Here is a 21,044-nt window from a genome sequence, read left to right as displayed (position 1 = left end):
TGTCCCTCATTATTATTCTCATTATTGTCAAATTAAGCCTGTATTACACTGTGTGTTTTCAACAGTGGTTTAAGATTATTACCTGTCACAATCTATCAGATTAAAGCAAATCATTGTTTTGCTTATACAGAACTCTCAGTAAACTGAGATTTGCACAGGACTCATAAACACGCAGTTTTTGCACATAACAGTTTTTGCACATCGAATAGGTCTTTAACATTAAACACTTGTTTTGCACATTACTTATCTTGTTTTTCATCTCATTCTCCATATTTATTCCAAAATCTCTGTATTTAATATTTTTCTGCTATATTTTCTTATATTGTTATATTCTTCTATATTTTGTAATATTTTATATTTTGTTATTTGATATATTTTTGTTATATTTTATATTTTGTTATTTGATATATTTTTTTGTTATATTTTTGTACCCTAATTTGGGTATTTTAGTATTTTTTTGCTATATTTTGTTATATTGTTATATTCTGTTATATTAGGTAATATTTTATATTTTTTGTTATTTGATATATTTTTTTGTTATTTTTCTGTACCCTAATTTGGGTATTTTGTTATATTCCTTCCTATTTTATCTATTACCTGTGTTTGTGGATACTGCTGGAAACTGTGAATTTCCCTTTGGGATGAATAAAGTATCTATCTATCTATCTTAAGTCATCAAATAGAGCAATCCAACACTTGTACAGAAAGGGGGTGGCGTAAACAGAAGCAAGCCACTTGTATAATTGTTGCAATGTTATACCTGGAGAAAGAAACACTTTCAAATGTGAAAAAGAGGACTCCGATGCAGTATGTGGCTGGGTTAAAGAGGACAATGTAGAATATGATTTGTATTAACAGGGATAATAACAAGAATATAATGTCTGTGCATTAGCCTGTGTTGTAGCTTTGCAACTCACTATACAAGGGGCCAAGTATGTAGCCTAGTAACGCTATGTTAATTAACATGATGAACATGTACAACGTCTCCATCATCATTTTTGACACTGACAAAATAGTCACTGGCTCTCTTTGGTCGCAATGGAACTGTGTTCAAGGCCACTGATCTCAACTAGCGGCCAAATATTTCTTGCGTGAAATGACAACAAACCACAACAAAATAGTGTAAACCTGGCTTTACCAACTAAAGAAATCCAGGAAGTGGAAAACAGGATGTTAACAGCAAGCATGACACTTTTGGGAAATGAAAATAATGGCCCCTTGATTCTCTTTCTGTATCTGAAATGCGCTGTGAGAAGCACACAACTTTGAGGAGTCTCCAACTTCAGTTCCGTCCAAGTACATGGAAAATCTCTGCCAACGATTATGAGAGATTTTGGGACTCGATGCCAAGAAAAACACATAATCGCTTCTGATAAAGTCTTTAATTGCCAGCTCATGTGGAAGTTACTTTCATGCTGTAGGTGGAAGCTTGTACTAAAACTCTGGACTTGATGTACGTGATTGTGAAGGATAGCAAATGTAAGAATGTGGTTTGTGTACAAGTGTGCGGTCTAAAGTTTTCATTCTGTCATCGTGTGGATAGCAGTTTGAAAACTCGCATGTTTGAAAACTTGGAAAATTGGGAACTTTTGGATGTTGAGGTCTTTAAAATGCAAACAGTGAGTGGAAAAAAAACTGAGAAATAGAAAAAAAGCATTTTTCCACAACTCTCAGCATCTGTAGCCTCAATAAATGTATACACACTCTGAATGAAACATGTTGCGTCTGTTTATTTTAAAGGAATAGTATTAAATAAACGCATAAATATGCAGTGGAAGAGCAAGTGCAGAGAAACTGATTAATGGCCTGGGAAAAAAAAAAACATCTGCTGTTTTTCTAAATGTAATTACGAGCGGCAGCAGTGTATTGCTCATCAATCAAGAAGCAGATTTCTGGTGTTTAACTATATTTGAGGGTCAACCTTTATAGATCCGTCAACATTCTTCTCCAAAAATGAATAAAAAGTTATAGCCGATGCTTAAAGACGGAAACCGTCTGCAGTGAATAAAAGATTAAACTGCCTGAAACAAAGTATGTCCCTTTAATAAAAAGAGCTAAAATGAATGACATAAAATATTTGATCGTTCAAATATTAAGGCTCCTCAAATATTTAAATGTGTTTTAGTTTTAATTAAAAGGTACAACTTAAACTCTATAGAATTCATATAAAAGTGCAGCATCCATGCAAATGATATGAATTGAACTTGATTCGACAAGAACAAATTTGCACACACTCAGCAGCAGAATATGAAGGTTTTTATGAGTTTAGAGGATTTTCAGGAATACCAAATTTCCTGTGTAAATTTTCGACTGAATGATTTATGAATAAATCCATTCCTAACCAGATTGAAAAATAAGGCCCACTGCTGGTAATCCTGCTAATGTTGCAAGTCGGTAGCCAAATGCAGTCCCACACAGCTAGCAGGTTCACATGGCTTTAATGTAGTGATTACTGAAACCGAAGTTTATTAGACTGGTGGCTTTATCTGAGATTTCCATGGAGTCCAAATGGCCATTATAACATAACATTCACAATCTAAGCCAATCCTGCTAAGGATAGTTGGAATCAGACTAATAGTAGAGAGCAGAGAACTGGCGACATGAAAAAGCTTGCATCATTTGATCAGTCTGAGGAAGTCAATCAGTATAATTTGTTGCTTCACTGAACGTTAACTAATCTACATAAAATTGAGAAAATTACAACTCATTATCATCTTGCAGCTCTGAGTTGTACACTGTAGTCTTGCCTTATCTCTTGCTACTGTGAACTGTATAGTTAGGATCATGTTATTCGATTCAGAAGGTTTCACATGCACCATGTTGATTCCTCTATTCAAGGGGTGTCCAATCTTATCTGGAAAGTGGCCACGTGGGTGCAGGTTTTCACTCCGCCTGTCTACTGAAAGCCAAGATCAACTGATTAAACAGGTGGAATCAGGTGTGGCTTCTGCTAGATTGGAATGAAAACCTGAGGAAGAACCTAAAGAGGAAGCATAGAAATCCAATGAGAAACTGGGTTAGGGTTAGCATGAGCCTCTCATATCATGTGAAAACCAGGACATGGAAACACTTTACAAAAACGGCTCGGTAGCATCAGGCAGCAAAACACTGGACATAATGGGAGTGTGTGCCGTAGTCAGTGGGACACTGAAAAAGTTGCAGAAGTTATCAACAAATGCCTAATGAACTATACAACAAAATTAAAAAGGTCAAAAAAGATGAGGAAGATAACAATACCTGCTCTGACACAGAACTTAGACCCGTCCTTTTTCCCTCACTGATGTGAAAGCACAAGACAAGCCATTATTTAAAGATGTCTTGTGCCGTACAGTGTGAAATGTCAGATTATGAATATCTAGGATTAACAGTTAACCCAGAATAAAGTATGGGCATTGTGAAACAATAACACCCAAGATTCCTTTGGCTGGGGTTTACAATGTCTCAGTTTTAGCTTTCTGAAGTTTGAAAAGCCCTTAAGTGTGAGACTAGATATAAACTGTTTTTTGAGTACTATTTCACACCTGCCTATTAGACGTCAGCAGAAACTCTGCAGCACCGTAAGCCACTTTACTTGTTCCTTTGTTGGCCCAGTGTGTCTGCAAATAAACTCTATTTTTCATCAAGCTACAAGCTGTCAGGATTTCTTGCGAAGTTCCAGAGAAAAGCAACACAGCAGGGAACAGAGATCTAACAGAACATGCAGCTAAGGAGCTGGGATCACTGAGAAAACCCCACAAGGTTACACAGAGAGAAAAGCCAAAAAGGTGTAGTCAGTGAAAAGAGACAGAAGACAGAAGGGTCAAGCAGAGTATGCGAAAAATCTCAATGGTATAATTAGCAACTGGAGAGTGAGAAAGAATGAATTGAATAGAGATAATGAAGGAAATATATATATTAAAAAAAAAAGAGCCAGCATATTTAATCACGATTATTCTTTTTCCCCCACTCAAGCCATGTCGGGCTTCTCTTCCTGAGCTGGAACGTCTCTGAGCTGCATAATGATCAGCCTCTCAAAAGCACAAACGGCTACTGTTCGCCCCCCTCTCAGTCTGCGCTTTAAAACATCAAATAGGCGAATGCGACAAATCCAAATCCACCAAGAGCTGATGCACTCCAGAGGAGAGAGATATCAGATCATACAGTGAATGTCACTTTGAAGGTTTCTGAACATAAGTCAAATCAAAGTGGGTCATGATAGCAGAAATGTGTGAGCTCTGCCGAGTCACAATAGAGGTCGTGTGCTATGAATTACGGTTTTCAGTAGGGCGGTAAAATCAGTTACACAGCCAGACCTTTTACAGAGGGGTGGCCAGGTTAGAGCCAAAGACTTTACTAGGGAGGCACTCCAGGGCGTAAAGATGCATCTTGTTAAAAGTGCTATATAAATAAAAGCAAATTGAATTCTGTGTAAGTTAGCTAAATTACACTAACTACAACACTAACCTAAGCTGACAACCGTCACAAAAACAGCAAGAAGAAACTTCCTGTGAAGTCAGGAGCATGAATCTATTTTTCAGAGGAATCAAAAGCAAACTCATCCCCCTTCCCATGGACACCAAACAATAAATGACAGACAAATGGACCAGCCATAACATGAGTATGAGCCACAGTTCTTCACATCCTTTGAATAAAAGTTGTCATTTTACAGAAAAAAAAAGCTGCTGTACCTGTTGGAAGCTCTCCCTTAGGTGGCTCTGATCCTCAGGATGACAAAACTCTAGAATATCTTTACCAAGCAAGTCCTGAAACACAGCAGTAAACAGCAGAGTCAGAGTCATCCAACAATTTATATAAGCAATATATGAATATATATCTCAAGTTTTAAAGAGTTATTTTCTAGAAGACAAAAAGATACAGAGGCCCTGATTTGACAAGAACCACAATAAAGTAGATACATTTTATAGGGTGTGTAGTTAGTAAAATAAAAACCAAAATATATTGATATAATAAGGCAAAATTCTGATAAATCTTTTCCTTATTAAGAATCAATTTTGCTATTTTAATTCAGTTTTTATTTAATACCTGCCCTTCGGTTGCATTGATTTGTGCAACCACTATTCCTGAATTACTTTTCAAGCTTAGTAAAATCCACTGCGGGTTTTAATTAATCTATACGAGCTGCTGCCACACTGTGTTTTGCACTTGACTGAAAGACACAAAAGGTCAGTAGATTGTCAGTGCAATCTGTTAGTAAATCAGATTGCATGCTTCTGTGGGTGCTATCAAGTTTACACACGTTTTACCACATGCAAACCTTCAGAGCCATAATGTATTAACATCCCCCTGAATTTAAACGTGAATCATATAAAATCATTTTGAAGGCATTTGGTCAAACTGCTGAAGTTTGACCAAATGCCTTCAAAATGATTTTATATTATTTATATTATACTATTTTGTCTTCTAAATACCACACGAACAGGATGCTACTGTGTATGCAAAGCATAGTCTTTATTTGGGCAAATTCACAAATTGAAGGTGAAGGCCACATTTGTATTAATACCTGCTATGGCTAATTCCGATAATCCAAAACCAATGACGCAAAATAAACATGGAACAGGAAATAAGGCTTGTAGGCTATGAAGAATAATTGAAGGATGCATGGATGAATCAAGTAGATGGAATTTATGACCTTATTACACTGGTTTAGCAAATGAAGGGATGAGGCATATAAGACTGGGAGTGTTTCTCATGAGCGTAGGGAGCCTTTAGCCTGGAGCACAAGACAAGTGAACACTCTGGACAGGGTTCAAGTGGATTGTTTCCAATTTGAATAATTATAGAATTTGGATGAACTTTGAGGGTTAAAGTTGAATGGCTTCATTGCCTTTGCTCTGTTATCTAATGATTGTTTTGAAGAATATTAATTCATTTTTCAGGACTGAAAAAATGGTCTGCGATAGCCATAATGTCTTTTTCCCCTCAGATTTTCCCTACCTAAAAAATACTCTGAAAGAGGAGTTAAAATAATTAAAAGAGGTTCATAAACATGCTGGTGTAAACTGAATAACATTTGATTTTAGCTCTGTTTTTTCATATGTGATCATCTAATATTGAATTTCATTAGTAATAGCAATATTAGTACGTGAATAGTGTAATAATTTAAAGACTCTGGCGGATCTGCTACCCAAGGGATCAGCATGGTATATTAATTTAAGAAAAAGGCTTTGACAGGAAGTGATATGAAACAGCTATATGATCTGAGTCAATTCATCTGCAGTTCAATAAATGATTAGCTTCTGATTGTAGATTAAATGAAAACCGCATCCTCAATTTCAACTTTGACTGCACTGCACGTTAAGCCTCACCTTGCTGACCAATGGAGAGTACTCACCTGCGGCTGGTAGCCAATCACGTTAATGCAGCGGGGATCCACGAAGGTGATGATGCCGTCCGAGTTGTGACGAGACAGAAACTCTGTGGGTACAGACAGCCCGTTCATGTCCATGGAGACTGGAGAACTCGTCACCTGAGGGGGAGAAAGAAAATCCATTTTCATTTCATAAAATCTCTGACGCACTCAATAAACTGAATGTTCGGGGCATTTAGTTTTAATTAGCATCATTATCATTATTACTGAATAAATTTGGTTTCAGCACAACAAAACAACAGCTATTATTTGGCTATTAACATTAACCAACAAGCCTTGAGCCGGTTAAAAATGCAACATCATCAAGGTCTTAGGACTTTTGCATCTAATGTAGAGGAATCCATTTCCCATTAATTAGCTTAGCTACAAAAGAGGGAAAAACATACAAGACTTTTTTTGTTGTTCAGATTATTAACAGCCATTATTTGGTGATTAACTTTTAACTGAACGTTTAAGTAATACATTTTACACAACAAGGCAACATTAATGCAACAGATGTAACTTTTAGTGCATATCCTCACAACTTAGCCTGATCAAAATGATCAGCATTACAGTTATGGTTTGTCATGGACAAAATACGGTTATGGTTTGTCATGGATAAAGTAATTAGCTAACGTACCAAATAAAATGCACGCAATTGCACAATTAAATTTCTTCCATTTCAAGGCTAAATGCCAATTTAAGTTATGCTAATCACCATCACCATGTGTTTTCTTTTTCTTTATCTCCACCCATGTCTCGTCATTGGTAGTTTACCCTTTCATTAGTCTGTTCGTCAATCAAATCCTGTGTGTATTTTGTGTGTCACAAAGTATACATCCATTTTCCTTGGTTTTCTGACATTACCGAACCTTTTTGTTACGTTTAATGATCCTGATTTTCACCTCTTGATAGGTTTGGATTATAACAGCATGCTCCAAAATCTTTTCTTCCCCTTGATCCAGAGCAATTTGCCAAAGATTAATGTATCTTTATAAAAGTATAGCACATCATACATTTTATCCATTCAGAGGTATACATATTTTTTTAAATCCAGTGTTGTGGAAATTTCACAAAGCAAGTTAGATCCTGTTATAACAGCAATAAAACACAGCGGATCTCCTCTGCCTCACTCTTTTGAAATTAATAAGTGTGACACCCTCTCTACAGAGGACTTTACATGACTTTTGCTGTTATATTACTTTTTATAAAATCCATTTTTATCAGATGTAATTTATGTGGGTCTGCCATATACAGTAGTTCCTGAGGAATAAGCTGTTGCTATAGAAACCATTTTTCTGCTGTTTAATCAACTAATTAAATTCAATTATCAATTAATCATCATCCTTCCTTACAATCAGAATCCACAATCCAACAGCAGCCCTGTAGTATGTTAGCTAGTTAACATAGCTGAGCAAACTGAGGTTAACAGTAACTGACCATCATGTTATCACAAGCCATATTAAATGAAATCTTTTTTGACAACACCACCACAACACACTGTATTTTGCTACACACTTTTAATCCTTCTTTAGACTGTAAGGATACACATACTACCAGTCCCTCAAATGTAGGAATGTTGTATATTAGAATCGTTTTTAAGCCCAATAGCCGAATTTTATTATTTACTGGATAATGTTTAACATCCCTTGCCCTTTGTACGGCCATTTTGTCATGTCACACTCAAATCACGTACGTTTCATGAACTACTTAATTCCTTTCCTTTGACGAAAAGAATGAAATGATTTGAACATGTTCCCTTTTTGCTTAGTTTGCTGATATTTATCAAAGGCCATCACAAACACTATTCTGCACGACTGAATCCATATGAATGCGTGTCTGGGAAATAGTTTTGCCATGCGCATTTCTGGCTTTAATCATCCCTGGCTGATTCAGAGCAAGGAGCAGAAGATAAAAGATGTACAGATGAAACGAGATGAAAGGACCAGATGAAGATCCTTCACGTTCATCCATTAGTCTAATCCTATATACATGCACACATGCACACGCTCGCTGGACCATGTGACTTCAAGTATGTCATATTTCTGCTTCCTTACTAATCCTTGTGTTTTGTTTTGTTTTATTTTATAAGACCGCAGTGTTTTTGAATTCTCAATTCTGCTTGGTCAGATGTTGTTGATGATTTTTCCATAACAGCAGTTCCACCTAAAAGGTTTCTATAGCAACATCTCCTTCACAATAGTGGGTGCTCACATGAATGTATTTAAAACATGTCTAATTGTTGACATGATAAAGTTTTCAATGAAGAGACATTTATTTAACATTTTTAGAAGGAGCTTCCAGCGCCGGTGTTTTGTAAAAGCCAGAAGCAATGTTGTTCTTTCAAGTTTTCCTTCACGCTTCTTGGTTTCTAGATTACGTGACAAGTTGGGTTATTTAGTTCTCCTGACGTTGACAGAGAGTAAATTAAAATTAGGCTGCTGAGGTAGCGACTATTTATAGCTGTTAGAACTCGTTTCAGACGTTTCACAAGATTAATAGATAAAAAGTTATCTTTAATAAACAAAAAAATGGTCGTTGTCTACAAACTGGCTTATTGTAAAAGGAATAAAACACTTTGGGACATGGTGATGTAGGAAAGTATTCAAATCTGGGCTGGTGACAGTAACTCTGCATCACACTTCCAAGTCACACAAAATCTCCCCAAACAGTACCACCGTCTTCTGGCCATATATGATTCATGTCCTGGACTATGCACTGCACCAGGCTTCCTCCACTTCTCCGGTACTGCGCGATTGATCCCACCGTCTCTTACAGATCAAGAAAGGCAAGCGTCAAGACTCTTCTCTGTTCTGGCATCTAGGTGGTGAAATAAACTTCCCCATGGTGTTTGAACAGCTGAGTCACTGGCTGTCTTCAAACGACGTCTGAAGACTGTATACTTTTCTCTCAATATCTTTCCTCCCAGCAGATTAATGGTACTCTAGCCATGACCCAGTGAACCAGTATCAGGATGTATTTATTGACATAGACTTCAAAGCAATTCTCTAAGTCGCTCTGGATAACGGCGTCTTCCAAATGCCATAAAGGTAAATGTAAATCACTGGTTTTTGGTTTTAAAACCCTTCCTCATTCATTATGAACTAAACGAACTACATAAAGTCATATTTAACCTACATTTGCACATGCGGTCTGGATAATCTGTCCAGATTAATAATAGAAATATATTTCAACAGGAAAGATCCCGATTATGATTCTATTCACTAGAGTCATGTTCCATTAAATATTTGGCAAATACTGGACAGCTTATACAGATAAGGTTCTAGTTAGTTAGTTCAGCTCCACAACAACATCTGGCACTAATTTGCTCTTCATCCTTGGGGTAAGATTCTAAACTAACAAGGGAAAGGGAATAAATAAATCTATGCGCAGCGTACTAACAATAACAATGTACGATACTGAATAGTGTCCCGATGCCGAAGATCATTTTCCTGTCTCAACGATGCCCAATCATCCTGGGATCGTTGAAAGATGTGGCTATTAAAGCAGCCGCTACGATCTCTTCACTTACCTGAAGTCTTCCAATTGCCACCAGGCAGTATTTACTTGTCTGGCCTGCTTCTGAATCGTCTTCCGGGATTGTCATTCCTGAAAAAGACGCAAGTCAGACAGAATGAAATTCAGACAAATTGGGCATGCTTCATTTATGCCCTTCAAAAACACACACCCCCACACACACGCACGTACGTCTCAGGTAAATGGTCCGTTGCTGACAAGCATATGGCGAAAAAATGAGCTCTAATGCCGCTTTATGAAAACTGTCGATCGAATGATTGCTCGTGTTTTGCTTGGCCAAGAAATAATACTGGAGATGCTTAATGAAAAACAACCAAATGGATTCTGAATAACTTTCACTTGCAGACCTGCTTTTCACTTTCATTAAACGAGGACCAGTGCTTCTTGTTTTTGTCGAAAATCATCTGCTTTGTATTCTGCCTGTTTTCAGGACACAAACACAACAAACCCCATTCGGAAAATAAGCTTCCTGGCAAACGACTTGCGGGGATGTAACACCGACGACATACCGAAGAAAATGTTTGCAACAGCTTGTGGCCGTGTAAACCTGGACACATCTCTATTTAAATCTTGGTTTAGTTTGATTGAACCATTCGACATGGAGCAGAAATGAGAGAGTGATGAAATACACTGGGGATAAAACCACCAAACAGGATGACAGGTTGTGTACATTTCTTCATAAACCAGGCTTGAACCACTGAGTTAGAATCTGGCTTATGTTCAAGCTAGTAAAAGCTAGTTTGAAGTTCTTGCCTAGTACTCACAGTCACAGCAACATTAAGCACAACTAAAACTGTTGTTTACAATCACTGGCAAAAGACAAAAAAAAATTTCCATGGACAAGATCTTTTAAACTGGAGCCAGGAGATCATAGCATAGAACAGAGTAGAGCCTAGAGCTTACGTTTCATAATTTTTGTGAAACTTAAAGGTTTACTTACTAAAAGTAAAGCAAGTTCTTTACTTACAGTAAACAAAATGAAAAAGCAACACTGGTGCTGTAATCTCTGACCACACTATCATCATCATCATCATCATTATTATTATTATTATTACTATTATTATTATTAATAGTAGTAGTAGTAGAGGGGAGGCTCTGGGTCATTGACTGGAAAATCGGGGTTCAAGCCCCAGCACCGCCAAGCTGCCCCTGTTAGGCCCTTGAGCAAGGCCCCCAACCCACCCTTGGTATTGGCATTTGACCTGCTGATAGTTACTTTCAGTTACATTTCTATAACTATAAAACTTTAAACATTATAGCTTAGCAGGCATTAATACATTAATAAATTAATAATAATAAATCATTCCATCACTAGCCTCCTTTTTCTCTCTCCTGAAATTAAAAAGACAAGACAAAAACCGCAGCTAATCAATTTACTGAAAAAAAAAACGCAGAGCCGCGAATACTAGATGTCAATAAACTGAAACAAGACACTGACACTGGAGGCTTCCACGTAAAAATCTAAATGTCTCCTCCTAGAAAATATCACCATATTAACAACAATGCATGTTTATCTCAATCCATTTAAGTGGAGCATCAACCATAATTGTCTTACAGCCTGTCAAACCAGTCAATAATGCTCTTGTACAGATAAGAAAAAAATCTGTCATGCGCTATGTTATTACCGTGAACACTTCAACATCCATTGTGATTGTGAGTTTCTGGCAGGGTTGGAGTTTCCAAAGCTTGTAAAATGTCTGATTTTGAGCACATCTGAATGAACATCATGTGCACTACTCATGAGGGAGACTTTAACCCTATCTACTGAAATTGACGGTGAAGAGATTAAGTATTGAATTGGGAGAGTCGTTCAAGACGAAACGCCTGGAGCTAGGAAATAAAAAATGATCAGAACAATATGTTAGAAAAATGCAAACAAATTGCACTTGGACATGCTTCACTTGGAACACATTCAGCATAATGGAGGAGACGGAAAAAGAGACTCTCAAAAAAAAAAAAGAAAAAAATTTTTTTAACAAAAAAAAAGATTCTCTTTTTTTCCCCCAAATCTTTTTTCTTTCTTTATAAATAAACAACAAAATGATGTTCACCAACAGACTGGAAACCAATCCTACTATAATTGGAAGGGCGACATCAAACTGGTATTTTATTCCTACTCTGCATCAGATGCAGGGCTGAATAGCAATGAGACACTGCTGTCTGTTGTGCACTGAGCGTCTCAAGTGCTCAATAACCTGTGCTAAGCATTGCATTGTGCAGGAACTCTCTCATTAGCGCTGTAGTAATCATTCCGATCATTAGTTACTTTCCAAATTACGCTACACAGGAAGTGCAGATTACAAAATCCTGATGTCCGAATTGCTCTGGAGGTAAATATTTGCACTCAATTAAGCTGCACAACACAGCTGTCTCCTGCCATAAAGAAACAGGTCTTTTTTTTCTTGGAAAAAAAATTGGAAACCATCTGAGCAACAAAAATGATTCCCTGCAGACATGACAGCGCGTTGGAGGAATGTGCTATTTTAAGATTTGATCATAAACAGGAAAAACATGTGGGATTAACGTAATGAAAGGCAGGCGCACATGCGTATGAGCGGTTTTACGTGACACCCGGAACGAGATGCAAAGCAATGAACTCGATTTTAAGATGTTGCTCAGTTCTCGCTCCACACCTGCTGCTACAATGCTGATGACAATCACAGGCCAGAGGGGACCTCGGAGGTCTCAATGAACTCTGGGATACGGGAGTCATCCAAAGGCTTCAGTCATTTAACACCAAATTCCTTTGCGATATCTCAGACATGCGAGATCGCTTGAGTGTCTATTAACTCTGCTTTACAACGGAAAGTGCCTTTTCCGTGTGCTCTGGTTGAAAAGGAGTGTTTGTGGACGGTGTCTTTCTTTCCTGTCTATCCCCTTATGGTTTAGACTCTAAGAGGAAGACAAAATGTGATCTGTGGATGGATCTCATATATCCTCTGTACTTGGATATTTCTTGCAGTCTTTAATTTGGCAATATGTCAATCCTAGCCACTAATTGTACATCACGGTATAACTTCTCATCTGAGCGCTAATAAGACTCACAAGAAGCTGTATGAGCTTCATGTTTGCATTAACTAACAGACAGCCATAACAAATAAGCCTCAGCCTAATCTACAAGAGAAGGAAATTGTGCCAAATAAATCCCTTTGTCCCTAAATGACAAAACTTTCCATACCCAGTGGTAAGTGCAGTTACTTTTACACCCTGAACCTGACGTCAGCCAAAGTGTTCTATTCCCCTTATACCACAGTAATTGTCATTATCTTTTACTAATGCAAGAACAAGAATATTACAGTATACTGTTGTATTAGTTTAAAAGAAGTTAGTCACTTATATTACAGCCAGAAGATATATACATTTTGTTACTGGTCTCTTGTTTTTTTCCCCTTTCTATTGAAGTAATTACTATAAAAGGTTGCTTTTCGTGCTATGGAGGAACTGGGCTTTTAGCTTGAAGACTTTCTCATGGAAACTTCCTGACACTGGAGACTCCTTCCCAATAGCATAGAGGAAAACAGGAAGGACCTGCAGCGGGTGGTGAGGGCAGCAGAGTATTTCATCAGTACAACACTACCCCCCCTTACAGACATCTACACAAGCCGACTCCAAAAGACAGCCAGCTGTTTTATAAAAGACCCCACTAACCCTGGACATCACCTGTTCTCCCCCACTGCCCTCTGGGAAGAGATACAGATTAATAATAACAAAAGCCAAACAGATTATAAAACAGCTTCTTCCTGCAGGCAGTCAAAGGCATAAACCCTCCTCCTACCCTCCCTACCCAACACTACCTTTAAACTAGAATTAAACCCACCACCCCCCACCACCCTAAACAAATAGACTATACTGCTTATTTGCACTAGATTACTTGTTTGCACTCTATTCTCACTATGTTTCTCTTGTATTTGATTTGTTTCATATTTATGGCTCTTTCTATTTATGTTGCCAATTCTTGTGAGCTGCTAAACATCTTTCACTGTTTTTAAAAAATTATAGATCTATTCTATCGTTAAATATTGCTAAATGTTAAATAAATGTCTCCTAAAAAAATATCACTTTATTCTTTGTTATATAAATTATTATTTAACCATTTATGATTTGTTTGTATATTATTAAGCTTGTATGTCAAATATTAGGTTTGTGTTTTTATTATTATCATTATTATTACTATTATTATTATTAAAGTGTTATGTGCAATGGTACACCAGTCCTGAGTTCAAATAATGACAGTAATAAAAACACAAACCTAATATGTGACACACAGCTATAATAATAATAATAATAATAATAATAATAATAATAATAATTATTATTATTATTATTAGTAGTAGTAGTAGTAGTAAGAGTATTGCTGCTCATGTGCTTATTATTAGACTTTATTATTAGACTGTGTTTTTATTATTAGGTTCATATGTCTAATATTAGTTATATTAGTTAGTTATAATGTTACTATTAGTGTAATATTATTGTGTGTTTAGAATTGGGTTTGTGTGTTTACCATCCAGTGTATGTGTTTTAGATTAAGACTGTGTTTAAGATTAGTATTATATATCATACGAGTATACATCAGTATTACAGTATTACGAATATGTGCTTCATATAGGTGTTATGTACTTATTATCAGGCGTATGTATTTTTATTATAAGGCTTGTGCATTTATAATCAGGTTTTTATGGCACTTCAGGCATACAAACCATTGTGAATTTGCAGTTACTATAGAAACAATAGCGTATAACAACCAGTGCATTAATATAAAGATGTGATTTTTCTTTAACTCGACACTATTGTCAGAGCCGCTGTTATAGAAAATTAATCTACACCATCTGACCAGACAGAGTTTAGAATTCAACGGCAGTGTGGATTAATGAATATTAATGAACTGGTGTGTGTGTGTGTGTGTGTGTGTCTGTTGCTTATAAATATTAATGAACAGTGGGGTGGGCAGTCTGTGTGAAAACCTGATGCGAGTTAAATGGGCAGAGAAGGAAATCTACAACAATGTAATATTACAGACGTGCTTATAAAATGACCGATAAATCAGTTTAGAATATATTTCGAGGCAGATGATGGATCAAAACAAATATTTAAGCTTACTCTGAACATCTGCTATTAGATAGATCTTTTATACAGGAATACACTCAAGTGTCCTAAATGTATAAATTTCTATGAAGCTGCTTGGCTTATGTCTTTTGTTAAAAGCTCTATAAAAATAAAACTGAAGTTTAAAGTCTTTGTTTAAAATATTGTTAAACACTACATTCATTACCAGACTATCCATCTCAGAAACTGGGATATTCTTAATCTGAATGTTCTGGAAACAAATAACCTTGTACGGATAAATATAAATATATAAAATAAATATAATATAAATATAAACATATTATATATGGCACAGTTTGTGATGTTTTAACCCATGACTGCATTGAAAACAATAAATAGAATCTGACAACTCTACTTCCTATCTTTCTCGCTCTCTCATTCACACACACACACACACACACTCTCTCACACACACTAGTTTGCCTCATTTGCCAATTGTGAGTAGATACTGCTGTGTGTATCTACAGTAAATACCTGCAGGGGGCCAAGCCTTGATGTAGCCAGTGCAATGCACCACTGAATACTGAGCCTCGCCTTCCTTTGACGGCCCGAGTCCATTCCTACAGGAGAGACACGGAGACACATATTTTCTGCACCGTGAGACACCATACATGGAATAAAAGGATTACTCTTTCTCATAATGCGGCTGAAACGCAAGCGTGCATGTGTGTGTGTGTGTGTGTGTGTGTGTGTGTTAGGCAGTCACTGAGGTGATCACTTGCAAAACGTCCTGTCCTTCTTGCTTTAATCTGACTGAAAACAGTGACAACTACTAAACACAGTGGCTCTTCAGAGACAATACGCATGATAATTATTAAACTGATCAACAATACACTTGGAGTATTCCGGTATAAAACTATTATTTATTATCCTGTTACGTAGTTTTCCGTAGCATTGTACTGTGTTCATCAACCTCTGTGTTTTTGCTAATATTTTAACTGTAGCAGCATCCCAAGTGTAATTTGGCTAGAATAAAATATATAAAACCTCACAGAACATAGAGCACACAATCCAATGCAGTGCACAAAGATAAATACATTATTCAAATAATTATGAAGAGCTAAGGGTGTTGAAAAGGGTTCTTGAAAATATTTTTTTTTTTTTTTTTTTTTTTAAAACCTAGATATTCTGGGTTTTTATTTCCATTTTCATTTACATCCCTCAATTTTTATAAATTAAAAAGCATCCTTAAAGGTAAATGCGGGTGCAGAAAAATCCTGTTGCTATGGGTTGCTATGCGTTAAATCTCATAGACTGTATCTGACCTTGTGCACCCACACATAGGTGGCTGATGGGAGAGTTTTACAGAATCTAGAAGGTTACATGTGGTTAATGTTTCTGCGCTGTTTGCATGAAGCTACAATAAAATCCATCAACTTGCATTTTCCAGTTCTCTGCCTGCATTTTTTTTTTCGAAAGCAGAGAAAAATCTAAAGTCAAGACCACAAAGAATATTCTGCTGTTTTTAATATTAAAATATTACATATATTATATTAACCTATACTATATATAGGTTAGTTTTGGAAGCCGCTTGTAATCACCTACATTCCCGTTCAAAGAGTTCATGCTATGGCTATTTAAACACATCATCTGATTTCCTCTGAAATGATTTCGCGGTTCGCCGTTCATCAATAATTCATCCGGACATTTTGATCAGGCTGAATAATTGATGGATTATTCCTAGATTGGATGGATGTTAATCTGACATTATGTGTATATACATGAAATTCAGTTTACGTTCACTTTAAAAGTTTCCTGATTATAGCTCCGCTTCGGTGCTGGTGTTCATTTGTTTCAGGGAATGCAGGCTGAGATCTTTGGCTCAGATTGAAGCGCATTCCAAAGCCTTTGCGGGCTGTAAATGTGCATGTCCTTGAGTCAGGGTTCTGTCAGGAATGTGTGTGACAGATGAGAGTTAAGCATGATGAGTCAAAAGGGCAAATTTACAAAGGACACAACACAGGCATTGGATTAAACTTTGCATCAACAAAGCAAAGAGAAAACTAGGCAGTAGGAGCGAGGCTTGCTTCCTTGTGTGCTATCTGTTATAGAGAAATTCTGCACAGTGCACAAAGACTACATATGTTCTGTATATAAACTGTTTGGAGCTATTTTTACTCATACTGCTTAAAAAAAACCCAACTTTTATACATGGAGTTAAATGATGATGATATATTATAAACCCTACAGTCACCAGCCTTGTCAGTCATTAGGAATCTCTGCTCTGACTTAAAACACCAGGCAACTGGGTCATCCGCTCTCTGAGAAAAGTATCAGTACCTCATTTATTACAGATTTTTAGACAAGACATGTCATTACCGTGTCCTATGCTGTTACCTAGTCTGCAGTCAGAGTGTATATTCATAGCATAAAATAACTATTATTAGAGCGATTACTGTAGTAACTTGTTATAGCTATACAAAGTTGGAGTGAGCGAGGTGGATGTTTGCATTCTTGCCTGTATCTCTTCCTCATGCTCGACAGACGGTTGAGAGAGATGTGATCCAGAGGAGCGCTGCCACACCTGAAATCACAGGAAATAATAGAAAAGAAAAATTGTACTTATTTTTTATTTAACAATATAAAACACAGAGAATATGGAAGATAAAGACACTATAAAACACAGGGAAAAGAGCAGAACAAAACCCATGAGAAAGAATCTACCTGCTCATGAGGAATAGCAAGCAAAGACATTTTGAGGAATGTGGAAATTAATTCAATATATCTAACTCAGAGACACGAAATATTTTTAAAACTTAAAATAAACTGAACTGTTATTTAATCTATTACAACATGAAAGCATAAAAATGCTACTAATCACACACCACAAACACACCAACTGGAATAACTGCCATATTATTATAGCTTATAGATGGAATGATGGATGGATGGATGGCTCTCTGTGGACCCCTGAGGGAATTTAAGAGAATAACCAGTGCCAATGGTTGCCATTTCAAATCCTATCAAATCCACACTGGGTTTATGAGCAAGACCTTTTTATCCCTCCGCTGATAAACTGCATTCATTCACTCATTTTTAGTAACATCTTTATCTGAGTCCAATTGGATCTGGAGCATACCCCAGGACCGCTGGAAAACCTATATCCACTTACAGATATGTTTTCGGAGGAACCAAAGAACACTCAAGAAACCCAAGATCGACACATCGACACCTTAACAAGCAGGACCATACTGTCCACTTTAGATGACAGTGTCCGCCACTATATATCCACTATAGTCAAAAGTGTGTAGACACAAGCCATTACACCTATATTTCACACATTTCAATACCATGGGCATTAACACAGACTTGGTCCCACCTTTGCTGCTTGGACAGCTTCCAAATGTCTTCTACGAAGGCTTTTCACAAAAGTTTGAAACAATTCTGTGGATCTGTGCTAATTCAGCCATGACAACATTAGTGAGGTCTGGGAGTGAAAAGGTGAGCAGTCAGTGTACCAGTTTATCCCAAAGGTATTCACTGGAGTTGAGGCCAGGGCTCTGTGCTCTGTTTGAGCCACTTAGGGAAATTTTATTGCTATAGCATTCGGTCTAGATAGTTCTTGTTGTTGAGCTTCCAACTTTGTGGCAACAGTTTGAAGAACACCCAGACATGGCTGATGTCAGGAGTCCACAAAATCTTGGCCGGAGTGTGTATGCAAATGAACTTCTAATATACTGTATACACTCCGTGTATGCTTTCTTGAGTGATGGCCCTTAAACTCCTTCAGGAAACCCTGAGAGGGTAAATATATACATTGACACCTGACCTGACAGTGACAGATGCTTTTAACCAAAGCAAGTAAGATAAATAATGACTATCACGGATTCAGTTCAAATCCCAGGACCACCAAGCTGTCACTGAACAAGGCCCTTAACCTTCAACAGAAAAAAGAGACAAATGTAAAATTACATTATCCTAACATCCCCTTGTAGAAAAATTAAGGTAGAACTTATATGGTATATTCTTGTGAATGACTTTTCCATAAAATCTCATTCAGTGCCTGTATTTGTCATGTCATTATAGGCTGAATAAATAGGGACAGAGAGGAAATGATTTTTATCTGTATTTAGAAAAAATTGTAATTTTTAAAAGTCACTGTTGAGGTAAGTCTGATCAAACACTAACACCGTGACTAATAATGAAATTGTGACAGAATAACAATAACTATAGTGCTATAAATCACAAACATCATGCCTTGGTTGATTGAATACATCTGAGGTAATACACACTCTAGCAAACAACTCCTGACACCCACTCAGGAATGTTTATTACGACGCACCACAATGTGAGAAAGGACATCTTCTCGAACAACATCCTGTTATAACCAAGTCACGCTTATGTCACACATCTTTGCTAATGTCTCACAATCCGAATCAGCATGAGGTCTCTGAAGTGTTGGGAATATTTCTTAAGCCACGAATGCATTTCCTTCAGGAATAATTCAAACCACACACATGGAATTTCCCATCCAAAAGGTCACTCTCATCAAGATAACACAAGAGTTTCCCTTCATCATCAGATCCAAACAAGTTATTCAGCAGTCCTCATGCACAAATCTAGAACAAACAGATCATATCATTCTTTCCCTCACGTCTAGTCAGGATGAGTAAACGGTGTAAGGCTAAACATTACATAATCACTTCTGTTCTTTACAGCTCTGCAGTCTACCGGCATGAGGAGGAATGCTGTTATGGACGTATGTTTCTCATCAGTGCTGTCGCAACCCTGACATACTGTTCCAATTTCCAAACATAGACCCAAATAGAAAAACTGAAACGCATGCACATTCCTGGATGACGTTCCTGACAGCTATTAGTTCATGCTGAAGTATGTAAAAACACACAGGCAGCGTAAACAGAGACAATGGCTGATTTCAAACAACGTGTCTTTGAGTAATGGCTAGCTCTCTGTTTTTGTCTACAAAGAGGTCCTGTAATCAGAAAATACCTTTTTAATTATTCTGTGGGAAGTACAGGAATTTTCCTGAGGATCTGTATCATCTAGTGAAAAACAAAGCGTTGTTTTGGGGGGAAAAACACTGAGGCACTGCTAGGTCATGCCTAAGATATGTGCAAAACTGGTATAGTAGAACACATTTTTGGACAACGTGAAGGTTCAAACAAGGTTTAAAGGAAGCAAACAGGAAAACAGTCCAGGCTTCTACGTTCAGAAAGTCTGATTTCAATTAACTCATTTATGCTAGCATTTAATTTGCCTTTATTTCAGGTTCTTAACCCTGAATACAACATAAAAATTAAACTGTACTTTGTTTGTTTGTTTTTTTATAGCTTGTGGTACAAAAGGGGCTAAAAGGGGTCACCTGTTAAAAGGGCTAAAAGGGGTCATCCTAGGAGGATGAAGGAGGATGAGGATGAACATGTGCTTCCACCATGACATATGAATCTAGCCTTTTATATGTTTTCATACTGCTTACAGAGCACACAGCAGCTATACACTGACCATGCATAACATTATGACCACCTGCCTAATATTGTTTTGGTCCCCCTTTTGCTGCCAAAACAGCCCTGAAGCCCTTCTTTAGCAATTTGTCCAACAGTAGCTCGTCTGTCTGATCAGATCACATGGGCCAGCCTTCACTTCACCCTTCACCCAGCCTTTCACCACTGCTCCTTCCTTGGACCACTTTTGATAGATAGCGACCACTGCAGACCGGGAACACCCCACAATAGCTGCAGTTTTGGAGATGCTCTGATCCAGTCATCTAGCCATCACAATTTGGCCCTTGTCAAACTCGCTTGCCCATTTTTCCTGCTTCTAACACATCAACTTTGAGGACAAAATGTTCACTTGCAGCCTAATATATCCCACCCACTAACAGGTGCCATGATGAGGAGATCATCAGTGTTATTCACTTCACCTGTCACTGCTCATAATGTTATGCCTGATCAGTGTACGTTGGTGCCCACCATTGTGCAAACTGTTGAAACACTGACAGACAAAAATCTCTAAGGTTCACAGTTTGGCAAAAGCCTGATTAGTAAAATCAGAGGTGAGTGGCTAGTGTGGATCAAACTGACAGGATGTCTTAAATAAC

At 37.2% G+C, this 21,044-nt stretch overlaps 1 protein-coding gene across 4 annotated transcripts in view; it reads right to left on the bottom strand.

The window, feature by feature from the left end:
* Positions 1 to 21,044, bottom strand: part of arnt2 (aryl-hydrocarbon receptor nuclear translocator 2) — a 101,008-nt gene that overhangs the window by 45,407 nt on the left and 34,557 nt on the right. For all 4 annotated transcript variants that reach the window (XM_058400844.1, XM_058400845.1, XM_058400847.1 and 1 more), the window contains 5 exons: positions 17,445 to 17,510; positions 15,461 to 15,546; positions 9,879 to 9,955; positions 6,332 to 6,466; positions 4,668 to 4,742 (listed from right to left, as the gene is read on the bottom strand). In XM_058400844.1, the coding sequence (XP_058256827.1) occupies positions 4,668 to 4,742; positions 6,332 to 6,466; positions 9,879 to 9,955; positions 15,461 to 15,546; positions 17,445 to 17,510 (439 nt within the window). The remainder of the gene's footprint in view (positions 1 to 4,667; positions 4,743 to 6,331; positions 6,467 to 9,878; positions 9,956 to 15,460; positions 15,547 to 17,444; positions 17,511 to 21,044) is intronic.

The sequence above is a fragment of the Hemibagrus wyckioides genome, linkage group LG10, assembly GCF_019097595.1.
Source record: "Hemibagrus wyckioides isolate EC202008001 linkage group LG10, SWU_Hwy_1.0, whole genome shotgun sequence".
In the NCBI taxonomy this organism is placed as follows: Eukaryota; Metazoa; Chordata; class Actinopteri; order Siluriformes; family Bagridae; genus Hemibagrus; species Hemibagrus wyckioides.
This window is presented reverse-complemented; position numbering and strand designations above follow the sequence as displayed.